Here is a 21,641-nt window from a genome sequence, read left to right on the forward strand (position 1 = left end):
TTCTCTGATTTTGCCTTCAAAATACAATAGTTAATTTTAAAACTAGATTGAGAAAATATATTTTTCTAAAGTCTATTCTGAGTAAAAGGAATACTAAGAAAACATCTGTTTATAAGGACTCTTTGATAATAAGAAATAATAGGACTTTTACTTCACCTTTTTGAGTTATCTTTTTACACATACTGTTGTATATTCATACACACACACACATTTAATTATGAATCACAACTTTACATAAACTATATAGAAAAAAAGTTAAAAAACTGGTGAAATATTTCCTCTTATAATCCCCATATTAAAAAGACAAAAGCTATATTGTGTGTGAATTAATACAAGCTTCCATACTGCAAGTGTATAATTTTACATTTATGCAAAAATTGCAATTATTGTAGCCATGTTTTCATGCAAGTGAAACCTTACACACTAACATGAAATAAAATATGATGCACAAATATTAGACCTATAAACAATCATATATGATAAAGAATTAGTTAGAAGTTACCAGTATTGATGAATGTATTCAATACTAAATATCTTCAAATATATTCTAAGAGGAAAAAAGCAGATTTAGAATATTTACATCGTAATAAAGTACAGAGATTTTTACAAAAAAAAAGTGAGAGATGATGATGGAAGAAGAAGAAGAAGAAGAAGAAGAAGAAGAAGAAAAGAAGAAGAAGAAGAAGAAGAAGAAGAAGAAGAAGAAGAAGAAGAAGAAGAAGAAGAAGAAGAAGAAGAAGAAGAAGAAGAAGAAGAAGAAAAGGAGGAGGAGGAGGAGTTAATGAAAGAAAAAAATGAAAATGGCAGAAAGGGAAATGACACAAAAAAGAAAGGTTGCAAAAATCAGTTTCAATACAAAAAGAAAACTTAGAGAAAGCATAGTAGAAAGGGGGAGAGACATGAAGAGAACAGAAAGAGAAAATGTATGATAAAAAATGAAGGCATTGAGAGGAGGGAGAGATACAAAGGACAAAGAGAGAAAGAAAGAAGAGACAGACAGAGAATGGAGAGAGAGCATGATGGCGAAGAGTATCCAATCTTATATGACATAATATCATTTTAAATATGAAGGCAAAGCAACATGCATGACAATATAATATTAAGAAAGCATCTTCTGTTTAATAAAAACAGTGTTATACTCCTTAATTATCAGAAATTACAGAGACCTGACAAAACTATTGACAAATTATTGAGCTGAAAGAGACATAAAAACAAATACACTGGTTAAGTACATAAAAAGACATCTTAATACAAAACTGAAGCATGCTACCAAGGCATTGGTAAGCTACATATATATATATGCTTCTGTATAGTCAAGCAGTAGCAGCAAGTGTAGAAGCATAAGTGAAATCCTGGATAATACTCCACAAAATACCTATGTCTTCAACAACTTCTTTCAACGAGTGAAGGATTTCAGGACCAGGAAGGTTTTTTATATCTCCACTAGAAATATCTGGTACATGTGCAATTCTGGGAAATTCAAATGGCATTTCTTCTTTGACTTGGGATATAATAACTTCTTCAGAAGCTTTCTCATCAATATCCTCTTCAGGCAGCAAATATTCCACTTCTGGAACTTTTTCTTTCCTTTCAGAGGATGGTGTAGGTGCAATATAAGTAATTTCCGAATCCATAACCTTCATCGCCAACAAGGGAGAGGTTTCAGTTTCATTGCCAACTTCACCCACACTATCACTTTCATCTACAGCAAGAGCTTCTTCGGTAGGAGATAATTTAGTAGAACTCAAAGGAATTTGTATAAGAGCAGATTCCGCTGATTTTGGAGTTATGGAATCTTGTAATGGCATTTCCAGTGCTTGTACTGTAGTTTCTTTCTCCGATTCTTCACCTGTTGTATATGTCTCTTCAGTCTTTATAACCATTGGTACCTGATCTTCAGATGTGACTTTCTTAGAGTCAATTGATACTAACATTTCAACAGGAATATCACTAATTTTATCTGGAGAAATCTCAGTCTTCCGTTCCTCAGTGCTTGTTGTTATAATTGAGGTAACTTCAGCAGTTTCAACTTTCTCTGATGTAACTGACTCAGATATATCTATAGGTTGAATTTCAGAAACAGGTTTCACTTCTTCTTCTGGTTGTTTCTCCTTCATTACAGCAGTAGAAATTGTTGTAATATCAGAAGTTTGTGGTTTCATCTCTTTAACTTTTACTTCTTTAGTTTCAATCTCAATTGTACTTTCTGGCAAGAAATCAGTTGTAGCAATTTCTGGAATAACTTCAGTTTCTTCATTGCTAATAATAATTTCCTTCTTATCAACAGTGATTGGTTCTGTTTCGATAGAGATAACCCTGGCTACTTCACGTGCAAACTGCATCTCAATTTCACTTACTGGTTTCTCAGGTTTACCAATATTAATAGATAAAACATCTATTTTCTCAACAGGTTTATCAGAAATCTCAAGTTGCATAGCCACTTCCTCTTTACTTTCAGGTTTAAGATCAACCTCTGTCTTTTCAATTTCAGTGACTACTTTTTCTGGTTTACCAATTTCAATTGCAGTAACCTCTGTTTTCTCAACAGCTTTATCAGAAATCTCAAGCTGGATAGCGACTTCCTCTTTAGTTTCACGTTTAATATCAACCTCTGTCTTTTCAATTTCAGTCACTACTTTTTCTGGTTTACTAATTTCAATTGTAGTAACCTCTGTTTTCTCCACAGGTTTATCAGAAATCTCAAGTTCGATAGCGACTTCCTCTTTAGTTTCATGTTTAATATCAACCTCTATTTTTTCAATTTCAGTCACTACTACTTCTGGTTTACCAGTTTCAATTGTAGTAACCTCTGTTTTCTCCACAGTTTTATCAGAAATCTCAAGTTCAATAGCGACTCCCTCTTTAGTTTCAGGAATAATATCAACCTCTGTCTTTTCAATTTCGGTGACTACTTTTTCTGGTTTACCAACTTCAATTGTAGTAACCTCTGTTATCTCAACAGGTTTATCAGAAATCTCAAGTTCAATAGCCACTTCCACTTTAGTTTCCGGTTTAATATCAACTTCTGTCTTTTCGATTTCAGTGACTACTTTTTCTGGTTTACCAATTTCAATTGTAGTAACCTCAGTTTTCTCAACAGGTTTATCAGAAATCTCAAGTTGGATAGCGACTTCCTCTTTTGTTTCAGGTTTGATATCTACCTCTGTCTTTTCAATTTCAGTAAACACTTCTTCTGGTTTACCAATTTCAATTGTAGTAACCTCTGTTTTCTCAACAGGTTTATCAGAAATCTCAAGTTGGATAGCGACTTCCTCTTTAGTTTCAGGTTTAATATCAACTTCTGTCTTTTCAATTTCAGTCACTACTTTTTCTGGTTTACCAATTTCAATTGTAGTAACCTCTGTTTTCTCAACAGTTTTATCAGAAATCTCAAGTTCAATAGCGACTTCCTCTTTAGTTTCAGGAATAATATCAACCTCTGTCTTTTCAATTTCGGTGACTACTTTTTCTGGTTTACCAACTTCAATTGTAGTAACCTCTGTTATCTCAACAGGTTTATCAGAAATCTCAAGTTGGATAGCAACTTCCTCTTTAGTTTCAGGTTTAATATCCACCTCTGTCTTTTCAATTTCAGTGACTACTTTTTCTGGTTTACCAATTTCAATTGTAGTAACCTCAGTTTTCTCAACAGGTTTATCAGAAGTCTCAAGTTGGATAGCGACTTCCTCTTTTGTTTCAGGTTTGATATCTACCTCTGTCTTTTCAATTTCAGTGACTACTTTCTCTGGTTTAATAATTTTAATTGTAGTAACCTCTGTTTTCTCAACAGGTTTATCAGAAATCTCTAGTTGGATAGCAACTTCCTCTTTAGTTTCAGGTATAATATCAACCTCTGTCTTTTCAATTTCGGTGACTATTTTTTCGGGTTTAACAACTTCAATTGTAGTAACCTCTGTTTTCTCAACAGGTTTATCAGAAATCTCTAGTTGGATAGCGACTTCCTCTTTAGTTTCAGGTATAATATCAACCTCTGTCTTTTCAATTTCGGTGACTATTTTTTCTGGTTTAACAACTTCAATTGTAGTAACCTCTGTTTTCTCAACAGGTTTATCAGAAATCTCAAGTTCAATTGCGACTTCCTCTTTAGTCTCAGGTTTAATATCAACTGCTTTCTCAACAGGTTTATCAGAAATCTCAAGTTCGATATCGATTTCCTCTTTAGTTTCTGGTTTAATATCAACCTCTGTCTTTTCAATTTCAGTGACTACTTTTTCTGGTTTACCAATTTCAATTGAAGTAAGCTCTGTTTTCTCCACAGGTTTATCAGAAATCTGAAGTTGGATAGCGACTTCCTCTTTAGTTTCAGGTTTAATATCAACCTCTGTCATTTCAATTTCAGTCACTACTTTTTCTGATTTACCAATTTCAATTGTAGTAACCTCTGTTTTCTCAACAGGTTTATCAGAAATCTCAAGTTCGATAGAGACTTCCTCTTTAGTTTCATGTTTAATATCAACCTCTATCTTTTCAATTTCAGTCACTACTACTTCTGGTTTACCAATTTCAATTGTAGTAACCTCTATTTTCTCCACAGTTTTATCAGAAATCTCAAGTTCAATAGCGACTTCCTCTTTAGTTTCAGGAATAATATCAACCTCTGTCTTTTCAATTTCGGTGACTACTTTTTCTGGTTTACCAACTTCAATTGTAGTAACCTCTGTTATCTCAACAGGTTTATCAGAAATCTCAAGTTCAATATCGACTTCCTCTTTAGTTTCTGGTTTAATATCAACCTCTGTCTTTTGAATTTCGGTGACTAATTCTTCTGGTTTTCCAATTTCAATTGTAGTAACCTCTGTTTTCTCAACAGGTTTATCAGAAATCTCAAGTTGGATAGCGACTTCCTCTTTAGTTTCAGGTTTAATATCAACTTCTGTCTTTTCAATTTCAGTCACTACTGTTTCTGGTTTACCAATTTCAATTGTACTAACCTCTGTTTTCTCAACAGGTTTATGAGAAATCTCAAGTTCGATAGCGACTTCCTCTTTAGTCTCAGGTTTAATATCAACTGTTTTCTCAACAGGTTTATCAGAAATCTCAAGTTCGATATCGATTTCCTCTTTAGTTTCTGGTTTAATATCAACCTCTGTCTTTTCAATTTCAGTCACTACTTTTTCTGGTTTACCAATTTCAATTGAAGTAAGCTCTGTTTTCTCCACAGGTTTATCAGAAATCTCAAGTTGGTTAGCGACTTCCTCTTTAGTTTCAGGTTTAATATCAACCTCTGTCATTTCAATTTCAGTCACTACTTTTTCTGGTTTACCAATTTCAATTGTAGTAACCTCTGTTTTCTCAACAGGTTTATCAGAAATCTCAAGTTGGATAGCGACTTCCTCTTTAGTTTCAGGTTTAATATCAACTTCTGTCTTTTCAATTTCAGTCACTACTGTTTCTGGTTTACCAATTTCAATTGTAGTAACCTCTGTTTTCTCAACAGGCTTATCAGAAATCGCAAGTTCGATAGCGACTTCCTCTTTAGTCTCAGGTTTAATATCAACTGTTTTCTCAACAGGTTTATCAGAAATCTCAAGTTCGATATCGATTTCCTCTTTAGTTTCTGGTTTAATATCAACCTCTGTCTTTTCAATTTCAGTCACTACTTTTTCTGGTTTACCAATTTCAATTGAAGTAAGCTCTGTTTTCTCCACAGGTTTATCAGAAATCTCAAGTTGGTTAGCGACTTCCTCTTTAGTTTCAGGTTTAATATCAACCTCTGTCATTTCAATTTCAGTCACTAATTTTTCTGGTTTACCAATTTCAATTGTAGTAACCTCTGTTTTCTCATCAGGTTTATCAGAAGTCTCAAGTTGGATAGCGACTTCCTCTTTTGTTTCAGGTTTGATATCTACCTCTGTCTTTTCAATTTCAGTGACTACTTTTTCCGGTTTAATAATTTCAATTGTAGTAACCTCTGCTTTCTCAATAGATTTATCAGAAATCTCAAGTTGGATAGCGACTTCCTCTTTAGTTTCAGGTTTAATATCAACCTCTGTCTTTTCAAGTTCAGTCACTACTTTTTCTGGTTTACCAATTTCAATTGTAGTAATCTCTGTTTTCTCAACAGGTTTATCAGAAATCTCAAGTTCGATAGCGACTTCCTCTTTAGTCTCAGGTTTAATATCAACTGCTTTCTCAACAGGTTTATCAGAAATCTCAAGTTCGATATCGATTTCCTCTTTAGTTTCTGGTTTAATATCAACCTCTGTCTTTTCAATTTCAGTCACTACTTTTTCTGGTTTACCAATTTCAATTGAAGTAAGCTCTGTTTTCTCCACAGGTTTATCAGAAATCTCAAGTTGGTTAGCGACTTCCTCTTTAGTTTCAGGTTTAATATCAACCTCTGTCATTTCAATTTCAGTCACTACTTTTTCTGGTTTACCAATTTCAATTGTAGTAACCTCTGTTTTCTCAACAGGTTTATCAGAAATCTCAAGTTCGATAGTGATTTCCTCTTTAGTTTGAGGTTTAATATCCACCTCTGTCTTTTCAATTTCAGTGACTACTTTTTCTGGTTTACCAATTTCTATTGTAGTAACCTCAGTTTTCTCAACAGGTCTGTCAGAAATCTCAAGTTCAATAGCCACTTCCACTTTACTTTCAGGTTTAAGATCAACCTCTGTCTTTTCAATTTCAGTAAACACTTCTTCTGGTTTTCCAATTTCAATTGTAGTAACCTCTGTTTTCTCAAGAGGTTTATCAGAAATCTCTAGTTGGATAGCGACTTCCTCTTTAGTTTCAGGTATAATATCAACCTCTGTCTTTTCAATTTCGGTGACTATTTGTTCTGGTTTAACAACTGCAATTGTAGTAACCTCTGTTTTCTCAACAGGTTTATCAGAAATCTCAAGTTCGATATCGATTTCCTCTTTAGTTTCAGGTTTAATATCAACCTCTGTCTTTTCAATTTCAGTGACTACTTTTTCTGATTTACCAATTTCAATTGTAGTAACCTCTGTTTTCTCAACAGGTTTATCAGAAATCTCAAGTTCGATAGCGACTTCCTCTTTAGTTTCATGTTTAATATCAACCTCTATCTTTTCAATTTCAGTCACTACTACTTCTGGTTTACCAATTTCAATTGTAGTAACCTCTATTTTCTCCACAGTTTTATCAGTAATCTCAAGTTCAATAGCGACTTCCTCTTTAGTTTCAGGAATAATATTAACCTCTGTCTTTTCAATTTCGGTGACTACTTTTTCTGGTTTACCAACTTCAATTGTAGTAACCTCTGTTATCTCAACAGGTTTATCAGAAATCTCAAGTTCAATATCGACTTCCTCTTTAGTTTCGGGTTTAATATCAACCTCTGTCTTTTGAATTTCGGTGACTACTTCTTCTGGTTTTCCAATTTCAATTGTAGTAACCTCTGTTTTCTCAACAGGTTTATCAGAAATCTCAAGTTGGATAGCGACTTCCTCTTTAGTTTCAGGTTTAATATCAACTTCTGTCTTTTCAATTTCAGTCACTACTGTTTCTGGTTTACCAATTTCAATTGTAGTAACCTCTGTTTTCTCAACAGGTTTATCAGAAATCTCAAGTTCGATAGCGACTTCCTCTTTAGTCTCAGGTTTAATATCAACTGTTTTCTCAACAGGTTTATCAGAAATCTCAAGTTCGATATCGATTTCCTCTTTAGTTTCTGGTTTAATATCAACCTCTGTCTTTTCAGTTTCAGTGACTACTTTTTCTGGTTTACCAATTTCAATTGAAGTAAGCTCTGTTTTCTCCACAGGTTTATCAGAAATCTCAAGTTCGATAGCGACTTCCTCTTTAGTTTCAGGTTTAATATCAACCTCTGTCTTTTCAATTTCAGTGACTACTTTTTCTGGTTTACCAATTTCAATTGTAATAACCTCTGTTTTCTCCCCAGGTTTATCAGAAATCTCAAGTTCGATAGCGACTTCCTCTTTAGTTTGAGGTTTAATATCCACCTCTGTCTTTTCAATTTCAGTCACTACTTTTTCTGGTTTACCAATTTCAATTGTAGTAATCTCTGTTTTCTCAACAGGTTTATCAGAAATCTCAAGTTCGATAGCGACTTCCTCTTTAGTCTCAGGTTTAATATCAACTGCTTTCTCAACAGGTTTATCAGAAATCTCAAGTTCGATATCGATTTCCTCTTTAGTTTCTGGTTTAATATCAACCTCTGTCTTTTCAATTTCAGTCACTACTTTTTCTGGTTTACCAATTTCAATTGAAGTAAGCTCTGTTTTCTCCACAGGTTTATCAGAAATCTCAAGTTGGTTAGCGACTTCCTCTTTAGTTTCAGGTTTAATATCAACCTCTGTCATTTCAATTTCAGTCACTACTTTTTCTGGTTTACCAATTTCAATTGTAGTAACCTCTGTTTTCTCAACAGGTTTATCAGAAATCTCAAGTTCGATAGTGATTTCCTCTTTAGTTTGAGGTTTAATATCCACCTCTGTCTTTTCAATTTCAGTGACTACTTTTTCTGGTTTACCAATTTCTATTGTAGTAACCTCAGTTTTCTCAACAGGTCTGTCAGAAATCTCAAGTTCAATAGCCACTTCCACTTTACTTTCAGGTTTAAGATCAACCTCTGTCTTTTCAATTTCAGTAAACACTTCTTCTGGTTTTCCAATTTCAATTGTAGTAACCTCTGTTTTCTCAAGAGGTTTATCAGAAATCTCTAGTTGGATAGCGACTTCCTCTTTAGTTTCAGGTATAATATCAACCTCTGTCTTTTCAATTTCGGTGACTATTTGTTCTGGTTTAACAACTGCAATTGTAGTAACCTCTGTTTTCTCAACAGGTTTATCAGAAATCTCGAGTTCGATATCGATTTCCTCTTTAGTTTCAGGTTTAATATCAACCTCTGTCTTTTCAATTTCAGTGACTACTTTTTCTGATTTACCAATTTCAATTGTAGTAACCTCTGTTTTCTCAACAGGTTTATCAGAAATCTCAAGTTCGATAGCGACTTCCTCTTTAGTTTCATGTTTAATATCAACCTCTATCTTTTCAATTTCAGTCACTACTACTTCTGGTTTACCAATTTCAATTGTAGTAACCTCTATTTTCTCCACAGTTTTATCAGTAACCTCAAGTTCAATAGCGACTTCCTCTTTAGTTTCAGGAATAATATTAACCTCTGTCTTTTCAATTTCGGTGACTACTTTTTCTGGTTTACCAACTTCAATTGTAGTAACCTCTGTTATCTCAACAGGTTTATCAGAAATCTCAAGTTCAATATCGACTTCCTCTTTAGTTTCGGGTTTAATATCAACCTCTGTCTTTTGAATTTCGGTGACTACTTCTTCTGGTTTTCCAATTTCAATTGTAGTAACCTCTGTTTTCTCAACAGGTTTATCAGAAATCTCAAGTTGGATAGCGACTTCCTCTTTAGTTTCAGGTTTAATATCAACTTCTGTCTTTTCAATTTCAGTCACTACTGTTTCTGGTTTACCAATTTCAATTGTAGTAACCTCTGTTTTCTCAACAGGTTTATCAGAAATCTCAAGTTCGATAGCGACTTCCTCTTTAGTCTCAGGTTTAATATCAACTGTTTTCTCAACAGGTTTATCAGAAATCTCAAGTTCGATATCGATTTCCTCTTTAGTTTCTGGTTTAATATCAACCTCTGTCTTTTCAGTTTCAGTGACTACTTTTTCTGGTTTACCAATTTCAATTGAAGTAAGCTCTGTTTTCTCCACAGGTTTATCAGAAATCTCAAGTTCGATAGCGACTTCCTCTTTAGTTTCAGGTTTAATATCAACCTCTGTCTTTTCAATTTCAGTGACTACTTTTTCTGGTTTACCAATTTCTATTGTAGTAACCTCAGTTTTCTCAACAGGTCTATCAGAAATCTCAAGTTCAATTGCCACTTCCACTTTAGTTTCCGGTTTAATATCAACTTCTCTCTTTTCGATTTCAGTGACTACTTTTTCTGGTTTACCAATTTCAATTGTAGTAACCTCAGTTTTCTCAACCGGTTTATCAGAAATCTCAAGTTGCATAGCCACTTCCTCTTTACTTTCAGGCTTAAGATCAACCTCTGTCTTTTCAATTTCAGTAAACACTTCTTCTGGTTTTCCAATTTCAATTGTAGTAACCTCAGTTTTCTCAACAGGTTTATCAGAAGTCTCAAGTTGGATAGCGACTTCCTCTTTAGTTTCAGGTTTGATATCTACCTCTGTCTTTTCAATTTCAGTGACTACTTTCTCTGGTTTAATAATTTTAATTGTAGTAACCTCTGTTTTCTCAACAGGTTTATCAGAAATCTCTAGTTGGATAGCGACTTCCTCTTTAGTTTCAGGTATAATATCAACCTCTGTCTTTTCAATTTCGGTGACTATTTTTTCTGGTTTAACAACATCAATTGTAGTAACCTCTGTTTTCTCAACAGGTTTATCAGAAATCTCAAGTTCGATATCGATTTCCTCTTTAGTTTCAGGTTTAATATCAACCTCTGTCTTTTCAATTTCAGTGACTACTTTTTCTGGTTTACTAATTTCAATTGTAGTAACCTCTGTTTTCTCAATAGATTTATCAGAAATCTCAAGTTGGATAGCGACTTCCTCTTTAGTTTCAGGTTTAATATCAACCTCTGTCTTTTCAAGTTCAGTCACTACTTTTTCTGGTTTACCAATTTCAATTGTAGTAACCTCTGTTTTCTCAACAGGTTTATCAGAAATCTGAAGTTGGATAGCGACTTCCTCTTTAGTCTCAGGTTTAATATCAACTGCTTTCTCAACAGGTTTATCAGAAATCTCAAGTTCGATATCGATTTCCTCTTTAGTTTCTGGTTTAATATCAACCTCTGTCTTTTCAATTTCAGTGACTACTTTTTCTGGTTTACCAATTTCAATTGAAGTAAGCTCTGTTTTCTCCACAGGTTTATCAGAAATCTCAAGTTCGATATCGATTTCCTCTTTAGTTTCATGTTTAATATCAACCTCTATCTTTTCAATTTCAGTCACTACTACTTCTGGTTTACCAATTTCAATTGTAGTAACCTCTATTTTCTCCACAGTTTTATCAGAAATCTCAAGTTCAATAGCGACTTCCTCTTTAGTTTCAGGAATAATATCAACCTCTGTCTTTTCAATTTCGGTGACTACTTTTTCTGGTTTACCAACTTTAATTGTAGTAACCTCTGTTATCTCAACAGGTCTATCAGAAATCTCAAGTTCAATATCGACTTCCTCTTTAGTTTCAGGTTTAATATCAACTTCTGTCTTTTCGATTTCAGTGACTACTTTTTCTGGTTTACCAATTTCAATTGTAGTAACCTCAGTTTTCTCAACAGGTTTATCAGAAATCTCAAGTTGCATAGCCACTTCCTCTTTACTTTCAGGTTTAAGATCCACCTCTGTCTTTTCAATTTCAGTAAACACTTCTTCTGTTTTTCCAATTTCAATTGAAGTAAGCTCTGTTTTCTCCACAGGTTTATCAGAAATCTCAAGTTGGATAGCGACTTCCTCTTTAGTTTCAGGTTTAATATCAACCTTTGACATTTCAATTTCAGTCACTACTTTTTCTGATTTACCAATTTCAATTGTAGTAACCTCTGTTTTCTCAACAGGTTTATCAGAAATCTCAAGTTCGATAGCGACTTCCTCTTTAGTTTCATGTTTAATATCAACCTCTATCTTTTCAATTTCAGTCACTACTACTTCTGGTTTACCAATTTCAATTGTAGTAACCTCTATTTTCTCCACAGTTTTATCAGAAATCTCAAGTTCAATAGCGACTTCCTCTTTAGTTTCAGGAATAATATCAACCTCTGTCTTTTCAATTTCGGTGACTACTTTTTCTGGTTTACCCTCTTCAATTGTAGTAACCTCTGTTATCTCAACAGGTTTATCAGAAATCTCAAGTTCAATATCGACTTCCTCTTTAGTTTCAGGTTTAATATCCACCTCTGACTTTTCAATTTCAGTCACTACTTTTTCTGGTTTATCAATTTCAATTATAGTAACCTCTGTTTTCTCAACAGGTTTATCAGAAATCTCAAGTTGGATAGCAACTTCCTCTTTAGTTTCAGGTTTAATATCCACCTCTGTCTTTTCAATTTCAGTCACTACTTTTTCTGGTTTACCAATTTCAATTGTAGTAACCTCTGTTTTCTCCACAGGTTTATCAGAAATCTCAAGTTCGATATTGATTTCCTCTTTAGTTTCAGGTTTAATATCCACCTCTGTCTTTTCAATTTCAGTGACTATTTTTTCTGATTTACCAACTTCAATGGTAGTAACCTCTGTTTTCTCAACAGGTTTATCAGAAATTTCAAGCTCGATAGCAACTTCCTCTTTAGTTTCAGGTTTAATATCAACCTCTATCTTTTCAATTTCAGTGACTACTTTTTCTGGTTTACCAATTTCAATTGTAGTAACCTCTGTTTTCTCCACAGTTTTATCAGAAATCTCAAGTTGGATGGCGACTTCCTCTTTAGTTTGATGTTTAATATCAACCTCTGTCTTTTCAATTTCAGTGACTACTGTTTCTGGTTTACCAATTTCAATTGTAGTAACCTCTGTTTTCTCAACAGGTTTATCAGAAATCTCAAGTTCGATAGCGACTTCCTCTTTAGTTTCAGGTTTAATATCAACCTCTGTCTTTTCAATTTCAGTCACTACTTTTTCTGGTTTACCAACTTCAATTGTAGTAACCTCTGTTTTCTCAACAGGTTTATCAGAAATCTCAAGTTCGATATCGATTTCCTCTTTAGTTTCAGGTTTAATATCAACCGCTGTCGTTTCAATTTCAGTGTGTACTTTTTCTGGCTTACCAATTTCAATTGTAGTAACCTCTGTTTTCTCCACAGGTTTATCAGAGATCTGTATTTGGATAGCGACTTTCTCTTTAGTTTGAGGTATAATATCAACCTCTGTCTTTTCAATTTCAGTCACTACTTTTTCTGGTTTACCAATTTCAATTGAAGTAAGCTCTGTTTTATCCACAGGTTTATCAGAAATCTCAAGTTCGATAGCGACTTCTTCTTTAGTTTCAGGTATAATATCATCCTCTGTCTTTTCAATTTCAGTGTGTACTTTTTCTGGCTTACCAATTTCAATTGTAGTAACCTCTGTTTTCTCCACAGTTTTATCAGAAATCTGTAGTTGGAGAGCGACTTCCTCTTTAGTTTCAGGTTTAATATCAACCGCTGTCGTTTCAATTTCAGTGTGTACTTTTTCTGGTTTACCAATTTCAATTGAAGTAAGCTCTGTTTTCTCCACAGGTTTATCAGAAATCTCAAGTTCGATAGCGACTTCCTCTTTAGTTTCAGGTTTAATATCCACCTTTGTCTTTTCAATTTCAGTGACTACTACTTCTGGTTTACCAATTTCAATTGTAGTAACCTCTGTTTTCTCCACAGTTTTATCAGAAATCTCAAGTTGGATAAAGACTTCCTCTTTAGTTTCAGGTTTAATATCAACCTCTGTCTTTTCAATTTCAGTGACTACTTTTTCTGGTTTACCAATTTCAATTGTAGTAACATCTGTTTTCTCCACAGGTTTATCAGAAATCTCAAGTTCGATAGTGACTTCCTCTTTAGTTTCAGCTTTAATATCAACCTCTGTCTTTTCAATTTCAGTCTCTACTACTTCTGGTTTACCAATTTCAATTGTAGTAACCTCTGTTTTCTCCACAATTTTATCAGAAATCTCAAGTTCGATAGCGACTTCCTTTTTAGTTTGAGGTTTAATATCAACCTCTGTCTTTTCAATTTCAGTGACTACTGTTTCTGGTTTACCAATTTCAATTGTAGTAACCTCTGTTTTCTCAATAGGTTTATCAGAAATCTCAAGTTCGATAGCGACTTCCTCTTTAGCTTCAGGTTTAATATCAACCTCTGTCTTTTCAATTTCAGTCACTACTGTTTCTGGTTTACCAATTTCAATGGTTGTAACTTCTGTTTTCACAACAGGTTTAGCACCAATGTCAAGCTGGATAGACATTTCCTCTTTAGTTTCTGGTTTAATTTCAACCTCTGTCTTTTCAATTTTAGTTACCACTTTTTCTGGTTTACCAATATCAATGGATATAACTTCTGTTTTCTCAACAGGTTTACCACCAATATCAAGTTGGATAGAGACTTCTTCTTTAGTTTCTGGTTTAATATCAACCTCTGTCTTTTCAATTTCAGTGACTACTTTTTCTGGTTTACCAACATCAACGGATATAACTTCTGTTTTCTCAACAGGTTTAGCACCAATGTCAAGTTGGATAGACATTTCCTCTTTAGTTTCTGGTTTAATATCAACTTCGGTCTTCTCAACAGGTTCCTTTGAAACTACTTCTTCATGTACAATTTCAGAAGGAATTGTCTCTTGAACTGTAATCTTTTGCAGATCAGTGCTAACAACAGCTGCAGACATAGATATCTCCACATGTTCTTTCTCTATATCAGTTATATGTTCAATAGTGTCAACTAACACATCTTCTGTTGTGCGAATCTTATCACATACACTAACTGATGTATCTTTTTCCTCATCAGAAACCTCTTTAGGTTCCACTTTCTTTTCTTCAGTTGATGGAATATCAAAGAATTGTTCTTCAGAAAGTTCTTCTTCAGCTGTACTCACAACACTTACTGATGGAGCACTTATAATGGTCATTTCAGAGATACCTTTCACTTCTTTACTCACAGGATTCATTTCACTTTCCTTGCTGATTTCAACAACTTTATCAGTTACATCTTCAACAGGAGCTTCTTCAATAGCAGATGCTTTTGTAGAACTCACAGAAATTTGAATACCAGTTTCTTCCACTGGTTTTACAGTTACTATGTCTTGTAATGGCATTTCCAATGTCTGCACTGTTATTTCTTTCTGCACCTCTTCTTCACCTGTTGTATATGTCTGTTCAGTCTTTATCACCATTGGTACCTGATCTTCAGGCGTGACTTTCTTTGAGTCAATTGATACTACCATTTCCACAGGAATATCACTAATTTTCTCTGGAGAAATCTCAGTCTTCCGTTCCTCAGTGCTTGTAGTTATAATTGAGGTAACTTTAGCAGTTTCAACTTTCTCTGGTATTACCGTCTCAGATACATATGTAAGTTGAATTTCAGAAACAGGTTTCACGTCTTCTTCTGGTTGTTTCTCCTTCATTACAGCAGTCGAAATTGCTGTAATATCAGTAATTTGTGGTTTCTTCTCTTTAATTTCCATTTCTTTAGCATCAATCTGAATTGTACCTTCTGGCACAATATCAAATGCAGAAATTTCCGCAATAACCTCAGTTTCTTCTTTGCTAATGATAATTTCCTTCTTATCGGTAGTTATCTGTTCTTTTTCTATAGAAATAACCTCGAGTACTTGAGGTGCCACTTGCATTTCAATTTCACTGACTGGTTTCTCAGGTTTACCAATATCAAAAGATATAACTGCTATTTTCTCAACAGGTTTAGCACCAGTATCAAGTTGGATAGATACTTCTTGGTTACTTTCGGGTTTAATGCAATATTCTTTTGAATCTTTAATTTCAATTTGTATAGTTTTATCACTTATACTCTCAATTTTTGTTGGTCCTATTGTTATTTGTTCCCTTTGTGAAATAGAAACATCATCTGATTTTCGTATTTCTTTTTCAAAATCTTTTGCCTCTACAGTATGTTCCACTATATTCATGTCATATGTACCTGGTTCTGCTACAAATGAAGCTCTTTGTACAGTGATATCCATTTCAATGCCTATAGTTGTTTGTAATGTGGGTGAATCATCTTTTACTTCCTTAGTTTCCTCTAAAACCTTCTCAGATATTTCTTTAATATTTTCTTCACTGTATTCTTCTGTTTCTTTTATTTCTGTAGGAACTGGCAAATCACCTAATATAAATCAAACAATTTTAAAAAATACTTTCTCATATAAAAGGAATACATTTTGTTTTGTCTCCATGTTTATATGTCTCCTTGATCAATGAAAAAAATACTTATAATATCATCTTATATATATATATATATATATATAGATAGATAGATAGATAGATAGATAGATATGCATATATATATATATATATATATATATATATATATATATATATATATATATATATATATATATATATATATATATGTATATGTAGATGTAGATGTATATATGTAGATGTAGATGTATATATATATGTAGATGTGTATATATATATATATGTGTGTGTGTATATACATACATGTATGTATATATATATATATATATATATATATATATATATATATATATATATATATATATATATATATACATATATGTATATGATGAAGATGATGATGATATATATATAGTTGTATGCATGTATGTATATATATGTAGATGTATATATATATATATATATATATATATATATATATACAGATGTATATATCATCATCATCATCATCATCAACATATGTATATATGTGAATATATATATATATAGATATATATGTGTGCGTGTGTGTCTGTAATTATATATATATATATATATATCTACACACACACACACACATATATATGTAGATATATATACCTATATATATATTTATATACATATATATACATATATGTATATATATATATATATATATATATATATATATATATATATATATATATATATATATATATATAAAATATATAGTTTTAGGGAAAATAACCAATTTTCAAGAACTCATCGATGAAAATCCACTATCACATATAGAAAAATTAATAATTAAAAGCACAATAAATGAGTATAATATAAAGTAAAGTAAATATCATAAGATAAATATAATAAAAAGATTATTTTCCCTAAAACTATATATCTTATATATACTTTATCTATAAGGCTCAATTTAATTTTAATTTTTTATAAATTGATTTTGAGTTTTTTACCTGTAATTTTGGATTTTGTCCCTAATTTTATTATATATATATATATATATATATATATATATATATATATATATATATACATATATATACACATATATATGACAGTTGCATCCTCGTTACATGAGAAAAACTAATACCTCGTTCAGAGATTTAACATTTATTGCCAAGAAGATTTACTGAAATGATTCATGATTGTTGCCATGTGATGCCTTTATATGACTTTTAAGCCCAGCCAAGCTCTTACAAATCTTATTACATACTAGACAACTGTGCTGGCTGGCAGGAGAAACAGGTGCCACCATATGCACTTTCTTAACATGTCTTTTTAGACCTCCAACTGAGAGGCACACCCTTCCACATTTTACATATTTTCTGTTATGAATTTTAATAGCCACATCATTGTTTATCATGGGTCGATTTCTATGAGAATATTTAAAGCATTACTTAGAAAAAAAAAACAAACAAACAAAATGTTTTTTAAATTTCAGAAATATTATTGTTGAATTTCTTCTGAGGAAAAAAAAAATGAAACAAATCAAACTATCAACAGTAAAATGCAATGTGATTGTCTATCTGAAAATAAGACAGGTTGAATTTAAATGAGGATAAAATAAAAATATGAACATAAAAAGTAATCATAAATCAAGAATGCTTTAGTTTTCTACCAAACCTGCTTATAATAAATAAAATCTTAATTCTTGAAAATAGAAATTATGAGTTTACATACCTGAGATGCAGAAAATTAAATCATAACTTTGGTAAACATTTTAATTAGACTTTAAGATATACTTTCCCTGTTGAATATTTCTCACTTTTTCCCACATATCTACATATTTTGAGTACAGATACATCATCATCATCGTTTAACGTCCGCTTTCCATGCTAGCATGGGTTGGACATTTTGAGTACAGATACCATAATGGGAATATGTAACAATACTGTAGTATAACTATTTTAAGTAGATTCAATTTGGTATTTGATAAAAGATGTTCCATAAAAGAAGTTGATATCTTACCTGAAATAAACAAAAAAAAAAAACAAGTGAGACATTTGTTCAAAAAGAAGATATGAATATATATATTTACAGATATGCATGTATGCATGTATGTATGTATGTATGTAGGTTGGTAGGTAGTTAGGTATAATTAATCAACATTACAAGCCATAAACTATAATAATAAACATCTTAAAATAAAGTTGCTATGAAAAAAGAAGGATTAATATTTAAAAATAAAAGATAAAGAAATTTTTAATATAGTCATTTATTATAGTGGCATGAAATAAGAAAATATTTGCATAAAAGTTAAATAATATTCTGCAATCAAATGCAACATACACAATTTGCTCAAATATTAGGTATCGTGTATATAACATGTCCACTGAAAATTGTATTTCTGCTTTTAATTATTGTGTATTGAGAAGTAATATGAATTTAGCTGTTGAAAAGAGTTAGATATATCTTCTAAATATAAAAAAAAACAAAAAACTGAACTTTCAACAGCGAAAACAACTACCAATGAATTTTATCATTTTAACTAAGGGACAGGAGTATAAAATACAATTGTTTTGAACTTCCCACAATTGCAAACAACTCCTTACTTTTGAACATTTAAATATCATTTGTTAATAGTATTTAATGTAGAAAATCATAATAAAGAATTAGAATTGTTCTTAAATCTAAAACAAATTTAGCGTTGAAAGTTATAAAGCACATAGATATCTACAATTACAAGAAGCAAGTATAATTATATGAAAATGATTTTCATATGAAAATAAAACTAAACAGCATTAATTGATTAGCTGTAACTTTTCTTTTTAGCAAAGTAATCACGTATAAATAAGTACTAAATATATTCTCTCAACTCCAATTATATATGAGATATAGCAATGCATTAGCATTTGATATCTATTTAACAAATATACAGTGTGCTACTGATGGAGTTGTTATGATAGTAGTAAATGTTGTTTAGCCACAGGTCAGCTTTAATTTAGCAGACTTCTGACCAAAGACCTTTCGGCCATGATCATGTTGTCTTTTACTTGTTTACAAGCAACCTATTATCCAGTATGTACCTTTCTAAGACAATGGGGTATGAAAGAATTTGGCTGCTTTTACCAGGTCATACAACCATATAACTACTCCTTCATTAGCTTAAATACATTGTTGAACAAAGCTGAATGCAAATTTTCTTAAAATATTCTGTTTTATTATTTTACTTTCTCATTTCTCTTGTTAGCTACTCAATTATATTTGAAAATTTCAACCAACTATTTTGGAACTATTTTGGGCATAAGGTGCTGTCTAGAATTATCAATATACAAAATCTTCTGGAGAATGATGGCAATGATATTGCCATTATTCTCTTAAGTTATATAGAGAAATACTATGAATACATTTGTGCTCAAAGAGAGTATGTACATGAAACAATAAATGAAGTGGTATGAAGGCTTCTATAAGTTCTGTGGTACAAAGTTATTGTGTTGATATAACAAACTTCATTGAACTTCAATGAACTACCTACCACTGTGACAAGTGTAACCACAACATTGATTAGTTAGGGGCTTATGAAGCCAGTTTGTGTATGAAGAACTTAAGGAAACAAATGACACAGGAGAAGAGAGTGAACAGACTTTACTAATAGATGAGACTTTCAATTAGTATGATAAAGAAGGAAAGACTAAAGAGCTATAAGAGTAAAAATCTATAAGACTAACAGTTTAGGGGGAACAAAACCAACTTATAATACAGATGACATGTGCGGGCGACACATGATATCTTTCGAGTGGGATCGTTTGCCAGTGACCCCGGACTGGCTCATGTGCGGGCGACACATGAAATCTTTCGAGCGAGATCGTTGCCGGTGCCCCTGGGCCGGCTTGCGGGTGACACATGAGGTTTTTCGAGCGAGGTCGTTGCCGGTGCCCCCGGGCTGGCTCGTGTGCGGGCGACACATGGGGTCTTTCGAGCGGGATCGTTGCCAGTGCCCCCGGAACTGGCTCATGTGCGGGCGACACATGAAATCTTTCGAGCGGGATCGTTGCCAGTGCCCCTGGACTGGCTCATGTGCGGGCGACACATGATATCTTTCGAGCGGGATCGTTGCCAGTGCCCCTGGACTGGCTCATGTGCGGGCGACACATGATATCTTTTGTGCGAGATCGTTGCCAGTGCCCATGGACTGGCTCTTGTGCGAGTGACACATGAGGTTTTTCGAGCGAGATCGTTGCCGGTGCCCCTGGACTGGCTCTTGTGCGGGTGGCACATAAAAGACACCATTTCGAGTGTGGCCGTTTTCGTGCGGGTGACACGTAAAAGCACCCACTACACTCTCTGAGTGGTTGGCGTTAGGAAGGGCATCCAGCTGTAGAAACTCTGCCAAATTAGATTGGAGCCTGGTGTTGCCATCCGGTTTCACCACTCCTCAGTCAAATCGTCCAACCCATGCTAGCATGGAAGGCGGACGTTAAATGATGATGATGATGATGATGATGACAGTTAAGTATTTCTAAAGTATATGTTTACTCAGAATCAGTGAATGAAGTAGAACGCCATACAGGAAACAGTCATATATATTGGTGGAATAGTAAAGTGGAATGGTGTATAAGGCTATAAGGACTAGTCCACAGTATTGGAAGAAATGCTAGAAACCAGATGATAATTTTACTTAACCAACAAAAAAGCTGAAGGTAGAATAGTTTTTTAATGTTCTATATTATAAGAATAAGAATAGTGTACTACTCTTAAATACAAGACAATATGATATAATTGCCAACAATCATTAGACAGAAGAATGTTGAGAACAGTTCTTACACAATTTTCCAAAGTAAGAGGCATAAATCAGTTAGAAATGTCATTACAAAAGGGTGCTATGCATAAGATAGTATAGAAAGCTGTCATCTGTAATAATTAGCAATATTATCAAAAAGTGATGCAAAGACTAAGTGGATATATGGTATTATTGAGGATAAAAACTAACAGATTAAGAATATTGAGGATAGAGTTGGCTTTGGAAAAATATAGTTTGATTTGAATCAGAAAACTATATAGAGAATTCTTGAAACATTTTACAGTCTATTTGTCAACTGAGGAAGTCGCTTTTACAGCATCACTTACTCATTAATCAGATGTATAAATAGTAGCATATGTGTACATGAAAAATTTGTGAGAACAAATTCAAGTCATGTACAAGAATGTTTACATACAATCAATGTCAAAACTGCCAGTAAGTTCAGTTGCAAACTCCATGTACAGGGAAGTATTATTCTGTTCTAATCCCTTAATTTTTGAAAATATAATCTGTGTTCAAATTTAAATGTCCTTGGAAACTTTTATAACCTAGCTCCCATTGAATAAGTTATCAAAAATATTACATAAAATGCATCCCAAACATAGAAACAGTTAAAAACCCTATAGGTGATAATAGTGTTTGCAGAAGTCCTAATTGGTAACAAAGAGCATAAAATCTCAGAGATATATAGAAACTGGTTTCATTCGCAATGTAAGTTCTGACCCAACATAGTGAAGAACTAAATACTGTGTACTCAAGTGCAAACAATGATTGTTCAAAAAGTGCAGAAGGATCTTTGACAGAGTAGCAGAGAACCAGAAATTTAGATGTAATTGATGCACAGAAATTCCATCATATGAATTCCATGACCTTCGTAGATAGTTCAATTGAGGAAGAAAATATTTTCCATTACTTAAGAAGTCATAATCAGTGCAGTAGTATGATGTAGTAAAAAATATAATAGTTGAAACACTAACTAGAATATAAATGGATATGCTTTATGTAGTTATTGTAG

The 21,641-nt window shown here is 32.8% G+C and overlaps 1 protein-coding gene across 1 annotated transcript in view; it reads right to left on the minus strand.

Moving 5' to 3' along the window:
* The window catches only part of LOC106877301 (uncharacterized), a 449,889-nt gene that overhangs the window by 251,792 nt on the left and 176,456 nt on the right, over positions 1-21,641 (minus strand). The window contains exon 83 of the mRNA XM_089338059.1: positions 1,376-15,817. Within this exon, the coding sequence (XP_089194185.1) occupies positions 1,376-15,817 (14,442 nt within the window). The remainder of the gene's footprint in view (positions 1-1,375; positions 15,818-21,641) is intronic.

The sequence above is a fragment of the Octopus bimaculoides genome, chromosome 2 (assembly GCF_046866305.1).
Source record: "Octopus bimaculoides isolate indiv1 chromosome 2, ASM4686630v1, whole genome shotgun sequence".
NCBI lineage: Eukaryota > Metazoa > Mollusca > Cephalopoda > Octopoda > Octopodidae > Octopus > Octopus bimaculoides.